General features: G+C 38.7%; 1 protein-coding gene across 1 annotated transcript in view; it reads left to right on the top strand.

The window, feature by feature from the left end:
- Nucleotides 1-3,710: 3,710 nt before the first annotated feature.
- TMEM243 (transmembrane protein 243) overlaps nucleotides 3,711-10,256 on the top strand; it is a 33,709-nt gene continuing 27,163 nt past the window's right edge. Inside the window, exons 1-2 of the mRNA XM_072653242.1 lie at nucleotides 3,711-3,784; nucleotides 8,408-8,469. Of these exons, the coding sequence (XP_072509343.1) occupies nucleotides 8,458-8,469 (12 nt within the window). The 5' untranslated portion in view covers nucleotides 3,711-3,784; nucleotides 8,408-8,457. The remainder of the gene's footprint in view (nucleotides 3,785-8,407; nucleotides 8,470-10,256) is intronic.

Here is a 10,256-nt window from a genome sequence, read left to right as displayed (position 1 = left end):
CCTGATTCCTGGAACTTCAACACCCAAATTCAAGGACGTGCACCTGAGAACAACGTCCCACTTCTCAAGTCAGCTATCATTCTCCCTTGGAGGAGGGAATCTCTTAATCAGGGACTCTTTCAAACCCCTCAAGGTTCTCTACACAATTACATGTAAAAACAATTTTCAACATTGATTTTTTAAAGTTTTGAGTTCCAATTTCTATTCCTCCCTCCCTTCTCTCCCCCATCTGTGATGGTAAGCAATCTTATATTGGTGATATACGTGCAATCGTGTAAAACATTTCCATATTAGTCATTTTGTGCAAGTAGACTCAAACAACAAAAATGAAAGAGAAAAATAGCATGCTTTAATCTATATTCAGATATCATTTTTTCCTCTGGATGTGAACAGTTTTTTTCTCATGAGCCCTTTGGAATTGTCTTGGATTATTTTGTTGCTGAGAATAGCTAGGTCATTCATAGTTCTTCATCGTACAATATTGCTGTTACTGTATACAGTGCTCTCCTGGTTCTGCTCACTTCATTTTGCATCAGTTCATGTAAGTCATTACAAGTTTTTCCTCAAGTCACCCTACTTTTCATTTCCTATAGCACAATAATATCCCATTACAACCACACTCCACAACTTATTCAGCCCTTCCCTAGTGGATGAGTATCCCCTCAGTTTCCAATTTTTTGCCACCACAAAAAGGGCTGCTATAAATATTTTTGTACAAATAGGTTTCCCCTTCCCCCCTTTCAATAATCTTTTTGGGATATACACCTAGAAGTTGTCCAAGGAAGTTTAAACTGATGCCTTTTCTTCCTAGCTATGAACATCCCTGGGGCAAGTAGAGGTGATCAAAACCTTCCAATGATCTTAGTTAACTTAAAGTAGTAGTTGTTCAGTATGTGTTTGCTGTTATTTCTTTCCTTTTGGTTCAGGCCTATGATTTTACTAGTGAGAAAACCCTCTCTACCAATGTCGATCCTTACCTGCAACTTAATAGTCCTCCTCCAGTTAGGTCTTCAGGTAGTGACAGGATGACTATTCATCTACTTCAGTGTAAAAGGGATTCATGGTTAGCAATTGGTTTTAAAATACATGACTTCTGAGGTCCCTTTAAAAATTGATCTGTCTGTGTCTTTTCTAGATACCTAAGCCCTCCTAGACATCTGATCCTTCTTTCTCTACCTCCTTCATATGACTCCCTACAAAATAAAGGTAAGTGGTGCAGAGAGTGTGTTCAAGTAAAAAGGTTACTGGACAGGGAATCAGGATAATTGATTCAGTCTTGAGACCCGCCATTCTTTCAGGTGAATGTTGACTCTATTTCATCGGAGACTTTCTAGCCCTCAGTTTCTTTACTTGGAAAATATAGAGATTCGATTTTCTTAAGTTATTAACAAACATCAAATCAAAGGGGCATTTAGAGGGAGAGGATTGTATGTGGTACTGTAGATCTCTTTTATGTACAACTCACTTTCCTTTTAACTATATTATTTAATTTAATTAAATACATGGTTGAATATACTTTGCAAACCTCACCTTTTCCCTGAACTTGCTATATTTCACTGATTTCTAGTAATGTGTCTTTGGCATAATGGAATCACTTCCTCATAAGAATAGACAGGCATACTTTGATACTGTAGACAGCTACTTTACTCAGAACATTGAACTGATAAAATAATATATAATACATTCCTCACCTGAATCTAGAGAGGTGATTGACTCAGAGTGCCAACTATGGCATGTTTCTTTTTTGGATACAGCCAATGTGGGGATTTGTTTTGCTTGACTATACATATTTGTAACAAGTTTCATTTTTTCTTTCTTTCTCAGTGGGGGTGGGGTGGGATTTAGGGAGGACTGAATTTGGATCTGAAAATAAAATTTAAAAGAATTTTCAAGAACAATACATAATAAAACATTCACATGAAACTATATGCTCATGGCTTCTCCCAGACCTAGGCAGTCTCAGAGGCTACCTAGGTCTGGAAGAGGCCATTAGAACATACAAAGACTATTGGAAAATGCACAGGGCATTTGGAACCTAGGTTTCTAAGAACTACACAATTCAGTTTGCTTAGCCCCCATGACTGATTCTTCTATAGTAGGTGAGAGAGTAGGCAACATAACACAATTCACAACTGATGTTGAACTCACACATCCTGAAGGGTCAATCATTAGACAGAGATTCAGAATGCTGGATCTAAAGTCACTTAAATATAGAGAGGGATCTGGTGCAGATTGAAACCATGCTCCCTTCCAATGCTTTTTGTTATGGTTAGCTCACCCTTACGGAGCAGGGGAGGGATGAGGAAGGGATTTGAAAATAGGCCCCAATCAGCAACTTATTGTTATTCTGTCCAGGTATCTTCCTCACTTTTGTCTTTGACACCTCTCGCTGTTTCTACATTAATCACACTTTTACACACTTCACAAATCATAGTATGTTAGAGCTAGATGGGACTCTGGAATTCTATTAGCTCATCTCTCATTTAGCAAAGGAGTGGCCTGAGGCTCCTAGATGGTAACCACAACGCCTAAAGTTGCATTCTCTAGTTCGTTATTGGCAGGGCCAAGATTAGAACCCTCCTGATTCTTAATCTAGTACTCTGTCTGTTATATCACACTGCTTCTCCATCTTTTTCTGAAGGAGCAATCTAATTTTTTTTTTAAAGCAGTCTAGTCTTTACATTTAGTTATAACTATATGGATGAATAAATCAAAGAAGCACTTATTAATGTGCTAAGTTCCTGGGATACATACAGAAAATCAAGAGAGTCTCTGCTCTCCTGTTGCTTAAATTCTGATTGGGAGAGAGAACCCATACATAAGAGTTCAGCTGCAGGGCAGATGTGTATAGCAGCAGAGCTGATGTCAGGTCCAGGAGTCTTTAGGTTTTTTCAGTAGGTCAGATGACAGACCCCAGGAATGTGGAAGGGAAAAATGCCGGTCAGATGGTAAGGCTTGGTGGCCCTCTATCTCACTGGAAGGGAGAGTTGCTCAGTCAATGTACATCTATTAAATGCCTACTTTGTGTCAGTTGCTGTCCTAAGCTCTTGGAATATAAAGATGTAAAAAGACAGTGCCTATTCTTAAGGAGTTAACAATTGAGGAAGATAACATGCAGCAATTATACGCAGGATAATTTGGAAATAATCTATAGAAGGATTAGAATTAAGGAGGACCAGGAATTAGTGATTCCTAGCTCATCCTAGTAGGTGGAGCAGTGTGGGTAGAGCACAGGGTTTGGAATCAAGAAGACTCATCTTCTGAGTTCAAATCTGACCTCAGACACTTACTAGCTGTGTGATCCTTAGCAAGTCACTTAACCCTTTTCCCCTCAGTTCCTCATTAGTAAAATGAGCTGGAGAAGGAAATAACAAACCAGTGCAGTATCTTTGCTAAGAAAACCCCAAAATGGGGTCAAGAAGAGTCTGAAATGACTGAACAACAACAAAATCTCATTCAAGCTGTATGAGTCATCATATAGCCCAGATGGGATCTGGTCAGTTGAGGCTGCCAGAGGGAGCAAAGGGAAACTAAGGGAGTAAGGCATCCTATATGTAATGGGAATGGGAAGCCAGATCACAAATTCTGAAACTGTCAACAGCCAGGGAAGTAGAATTAATGTGAATAGAATGATCAGGAAATTCTGTGGGAGGAGTGAAAATAGTTCTTGAGAGAATTTTGTTGCCTTGGTGACCAAAGGAGGCTAAAGAGTTGTTAAATGAAACAGACAACTCAACGTGGGCAGGCAGCAGTTTTTTGAGAGACTGGCAACACCCCTGAGTATGTAAGTGTAAATGCTATGTTCCCTTGATTAAAGATAGAAAGATGGCATCTATGGCAGTGGAACAGAATAAAGTCAGTTTTTGACTGTTGGCAGTTTCCTAGCAATATCTCAGATACCCATCTCTGTCCCTATATCTAAGTATCCCCTTGTTGGAATGCCCTTCCTTTCCCTTCTTCCCCACCCCAAGAAATATCCAAACTTTATGAACCTTTTTTGAAAAATCACATACTTCTCATAAAATATCCTACACAAATAATTTTCTTGGTCCATACTTTATTCAAATAAAATTAATAATGTATTACAATTTTAAATGCAACTAAATCTTAAAATTCAACAAAGGAATGTAATATGCAATATACACAGATATATTTATTGATTAAATATTTTACAATGCTCAGATTTATACATTATTAAACTAATAACCATGATAATGCTATTGTTAGTTGTTGATAGACTTGTTTGGGGAATAGAGTTTCTTAATATGTAGTATCATTGAAGATATTAAGGCTTATAATTCTTTTACAACCACCACTTAAGACAGGTATTTTGTCTTTATAACAGCCTCAGGAGAAAATGCACACAAATAAGTTCCTCCAAGTAGTAATAAAATTTGTATTCCTTTGTTGATAAACCAGAGATCTCTTAATTAACCTTTAGCCAAAACATATGATTTTTTTGGTTCATAAGCTTGTTTCTACAATCTCTTACAAGATGAAGCTATGAACTCTTCTCATTCAGCTGGTGTAAGATCAAATGTGTCATTTGCCCATGGCAAATAGATTTCATATTTAACCATGATTAAAATAACTAGATCTCTAAAATAAGATGAGAATTGCTTCCTTAAGTAAAATAAGTCCCTTGGGCCAACTGGGTGTATTGTAGCCATCTCAAATTTAACACATTCAAAATAACTAATTATCTTTCACTAGTACCTTTTCTTCTCTTCAATTAGCTTACATATACTTGAAAATGTACATATTGTTTGCCGCTACAGAAAACAAGCTTCCTTGAAGGAAGGGACTTCAATTTTTGTATTTTCATTCTCAGTGCTACCACATAGTAGGCTCTTAATAAATGCTTATTGATTGATTTCAGTAACATATCTTTTGCACCATTCACTTGTCCGAAAACAGGATGGTTTTAGTTTTGAACAGTGTCAGTCCCAGTCCTTGGCACATAGTGCTTAATAAATTAATTGCTGACTAATCATTACTAGTTTCACTAAGAAAAAAGTTCTCCTTTTAGCTCCAATATCCTAAGTACACTGACATAGGAAAACTGGTATGTTTCACAATAATATGGAAGTACCCTATGAGCTGCCCTGAAACTGGTGCACAATTTTATGAACTATTTCTTTTAATGGACTGTTTCTTAAAAGATAAAGTTGATTACTTTGGTAACAACTTAAAAAACTGTTACATGGTTCCTCACTCATATTTCTTCATACCAGTGATTGTGAAGCTTACAATGTGTCCAAATGTTGGAATCGCCACGTCATCAAGGAACATTGTGTGAGTGTGAGAGAGAGACTTTAAGAAAATTAAACTTTAGTTGTTCTAGAGTTATTTCAACTTTAAAGAGTTACAGTTTTTTGTACTTAAGTGATGATAAAAAATGGTTATTATGTTACTTTTAACGTTCACACCAAGGTTATTTAACACCCACTGTATTTCCATAAAAGCTTCATATTCGAATGAAGCAGTATGAAATTCATCTGTGTCATGAGCCCATCCTGACTAATGGTGACACCCTGTCTCAAATATGGTCTCATTTGTAATTTTCTGTTGTTCAGTTATTTCAGTTGTGTCCAACTTGTGACACCATTTGGGGTTTTCTTGGCAAAGATACTAGAATGATTTGCTATTTCCTTCTCCAGTTCATTTTCCAAATGAGAAACTGAGGCAAAGAGGGGTAAGTGACTTGTCCAGGGTCACTCAGCTAATAAGCATCTGAGGTCAGATTTTGAACTCCTGAAGATGAATCTTCCCGATTCCAGGCCCACCACTCCATCCACTGTGTCACTTAGCTGCCTCCATTTGTAATATAGTATTAAATAATTGCGTCATATGCAATGTCTGGAGTTAGTCAGTCAACAAACATCTATTAAGCATCTTCTATGTGCCTGGCACTAAACTTAAGAGCTGGAGATTTAACAAAGAAAGGCAAAAACAGTTTTGGCTCTTGAGGCACTCAACAGTTTAATGAGGGAGACAACATAAAAACAACTACGTACAAACAAGATATTGATAAGATAAATGAAAGGATAACGAACAGAGGGAAGGCACTAGCATTAAGGAGCATTAGAAAAAGTTTCTTGTAGAAGGCCAAGAGACAGAGGTGAAGAGGGAGGACAAGTCAGACATGGAGGATAGCCAGTGAAAATGCCCATAGGTGGGGCATGGAGTGTCTCGTGTGAGGAACTGCAAGGACACCAGCGTCACTGGGTGAAAGACTTTGTGTTGGGGGAGTAAGGTATAAGAAGCTTACAAAGGGGGCCAGGTGATGAAGAACTCTGAATGCCAAACAAAGGACTTTATATTTGATCCTGGACCTCTAGGAAGGAAGCCCCTGGAATTCATTGAGGCAGGATATGTGTGTGTATGCATAATCAAATTTGTGTTTTAGGAAGATTAATTTGCCAGCTCAGTAGAGAACAGACGGATGTGGAGAAAGAGTTGAGGAGAGGTGACCAACCAGCAGGCTGTTGCAATAGTCCATGCTGCAGCAGTCCCATAGACATGTTGGACTGAAGATGTCTTTAGGAGATTCAGTTTGAGAAATCCAGTAAACAGAAATACAAGTCTAGAGGTTAGGGGTGGATAAGTAGATATGAGAATTATCAGCATAGAGATGATCACTAAATCCTTGGGATTCTGGAAGAGATGATGGAAATACCAAGAGACATGATAACACAGAAAGAGAAGAAAGCCCAGTATGAGCTTTGGAGGATGTCCTAATGGGTATGACCTGGGTAAAGGTCCAGAAAAGGAGATAGAAGGTGGGGTCAGACAGGTAGGAAGAAAACCAGTTTCATGAAAACCTAGAGAGAAGAGAGTGAACCATGGAGAAGAGAGTGATAGAGAATATCAAAGGAGAAAAGTCAAGGATGAGGACTGAGAAAAGACTATCAGATTTGTCAACTAAGAGATCATTAGGAATTTTGGAGAAACCAGTTTCAGATTGAAAATCAGATTGTAGCTAACATAACAAAACAGGAAGATGATAAATGTTGGAGAAGATATGGGAGAGTTGGAACACTAATTTATTGTTGGTAGAGTTGTGAGCTGATCCAACCATTCTGGAGAGTAATTTAGAACTATGCCAAAAGGGCTACAAAAATGTTCATACCCTTTGACCCAGCAATATCATTCCTAGGACTGTATCCCCAAGAGATCATAAAAATGGGAAATGGTCCCACATGTACAAAATATTTATAGCAACTCTCTTTGTGGTAGCCAAGAACTGGAAATTGAGGGGATGCCCATTAATTGGGGAATGGTTGAACAAGTTGTGGTATATGAATGTAATGGAATACTATTGTGCTGTAAGAAATGGTGAACAGGAAGACTTCAGAGAGGCCTGGAAAGACTTATATGATCTGATGCTGAATGAAAGGAGCAGAACCAGGAGAACTTTGTACACAGCAACAACCACAGTGTGCAAGGAATTTTTCTGGTAGACTTTGTCCTTCACAGCAATGCAAAGATCTAAAAAATTCCCAATGGAGTCTAGAGACAAAATGCCTTTCACATCCAGAGAAAGAACTATGGAACTGGATCATAGAATGAAGCAGACCATTTTCTCTTGTGTTATGTTTTGTTTTGATGGTTTCTCCCATTCATTTTAATTCTTCCATGCAACATGACTGAGGTGAAAATGTATTTAATAAGAATATATGTGTAGAACCTATATAACAATGCACTTTGTCTCAGGGAAGGAGGGGAGAGGGAGAGGGAAGAATCTAAGATATATGGAAGAGATTGTAGAAAACTGAGAACAAATAAACTAATAAAAAAAAGAAAATCAGACTGTAGGGAGTTAAAAAGGGAACAAGAGGAAAAGAAGGAGAGGCACTCATGGCAGAGAGCTTTCCTCAAGGCCGTTAACCGTAGAAAGGAAGAGAAATAAATGAAGATAGCTATCAGTAATGGATGGGTCATATGAGGGTTTTCTAGAAGGTATGGGAGACATAGGTGTGGTTTGTAGGCAGAGGGAAGTAGCCTGTAAGACAGTAAGTGATTAAATTGAATCTCACGTTTGTTCATTTTTTGAACTTTGTTTTCATTTTTAAAAATGGATACATATGGGAATTCTCCTAAAAAAAAAACCACACCAATAATTTTCGCCACTGTTTCATGGCCCACCAAGAGAGGACAGAGAGCAGTTTCCTCCTATCTGCAAACTCCTTCCCGGAAACTGGTCAAAGACTAGTTGAAATATGTAAACTCCACCCTTTTCCTTAACTCCCATCCCCTAGGCTCAGGTCTTGGACATGATATTAAGTTAATTTATTATTTTAGCCTTATTGGAGGTGGAAGAAGAGGGAATGCAGTTCAAATTCCACCCCCTGATCTGGACACCTAGCCCATGTTTATTTCGCCTTCACTTTTTATTTTTTGTTAGCCTCGTTCTGACAAGACTAAGTTCCCTGCCAAAGAGAAGTTCTGAAGTTCATGAAAATGAAGGTAATTCTTTTCTTTTGATGAGAACAGAACTTTACTGTGTTGGACCAAAGGCAAAATGTAAAACTTACAGAACAGTGAACAGGTACAAGATGGTCTTGAAAACAAGCTATAAAAACAAGAACAGAACAAGAAGTACATTTTCGTGCATGGCAATATGTATTATTTTAGTCATGAGATAAGTAGATCATCTTATTGATTTGAACTCTGTTTTTCTCTTTGATTTTGTGTAGCAGTGTAGGGATTTTAACTAGATGTTTACACCTTTTTAAAAGGTGGTTGATATTTCTCAGTAGTCTACTCAAAGAACCCTTTCCTACAACAAAGTAATTAAGTAATAAACTGACACATTGATCCTGCTTGAGAGACATAATCTTTATCCTCTACCTGTGAAATTTTAACCTTTGTAGCTTGGGGTTTGAGATAACCTGTGACTTCATTGGCAGAGAGAACTCCTGAGTGAGGAAAATCCTTTTACCTATAATATAAATTAGCCCCTCTTCTGGAGCTTGAAGTGTTAAGAGCATTTCCTAGAATACAGAGAAGTGAGTGACCTGTCCGGCTTCATAAAGCCATATGCCAGAGGTTTTTATGGCTAAGAGGCCAGTTCTCTATTCTCTAGGTCACACTGTTTACATTTTCACAATACTGATTATAATTTTGAAATCTGGAAGGCATATCATATGCTCATCTCATGTTGTAACTTTAAGATTTTGGGACAGTTTTTCGTGTAGAAAATCTTACAACATATTTGACAGCTTAGAAACTTAACATGAAAAGCACCAAGATATGAAAGTACAATAACTAACTGTGGGGCAGGTCCCTAAAATGATCCGATCCTTTCCTTCAGTGAGACTGCTTTCTGCTCTGCAGAGGTTTGTAGTTGTGAAAAGCAGAGAGCAGCTTGGTCTGAATTTTAGCAAGACTTGTTAGTCAACTAACACTGAAGAACCAGTGTAGATACTCCTTAGAGATGCCCACAGGGAGAGATTGTGTTGCAATGCAGCAAAAGAGCTTCAGGGGTCATCTTATCCAACTCCCTTGCTTTATATCTGGGGAGGGGAGGGAGAGAGAGAGAGCGAGAGGAGAGAGGAGAGAGAGAGAGCGAGAGGAGAGAGGAGAGAGCGAGAGAGCGAGAGAGCGAGAGAGCGAGAGAGGGGGAGGGAGGGAGGGAGGGAGGGAGGGAGGGAGGGAGAGAGAGAGAGAGAGAGAGAGAGAGAGAGAGAGAGAGAGAGAGAGAGAGAGAGAGAGAGAGAGAGAGAGAGAGAGAGAGAGAGAGAGAGAAAAGGGGGAGGTGGGGAAAGAGGCAGAGAGAAGCGGGGGGAGGAAAGAGGGGAGGAGGGGAACAAAGGAAAGGAGAAAAGGGGAAGGGGAAGAGGGGAGGAGAGTGATTTGCTCAGGTCTCAGACTCTAAATCCATTTTGCAAGAGTACTCTGACACAGCACAACTAACCAATCTTCTAGGTAAGCTTAGTTAATTGCACAAGGCACCAGGGAATAGGGGTTAGGCAAAGAGAAATGCGCATGACACAGTGATCTGCAAATTATACTCATCCAATGAATCAACTTATTAAGCACCAGGCACTAGAATGCAGTATCTATCCCCGCTAACTTTGGTCTTTGTGCTCTAAAGCGCATTCCATCTACTGTGTGATCATTCATTCAGTTATTTATTGATCTTCTACATCGTGATGGCTACAAAGATGACCTAAGACGGGCCCTTTTTTTGGAGGTGCTTACAGTCTAATGGGAGATAAGGAATGCAGATAAATAAGGAATGCAGATAAATA

Source organism: Notamacropus eugenii, chromosome 3 (assembly GCF_028372415.1).
Source record: "Notamacropus eugenii isolate mMacEug1 chromosome 3, mMacEug1.pri_v2, whole genome shotgun sequence".
Taxonomy (NCBI): domain Eukaryota; kingdom Metazoa; phylum Chordata; class Mammalia; order Diprotodontia; family Macropodidae; genus Notamacropus; species Notamacropus eugenii.
Note: the sequence above shows the minus strand (reverse complement) of the source record. Positions and strands in the feature narration are given on the sequence as shown.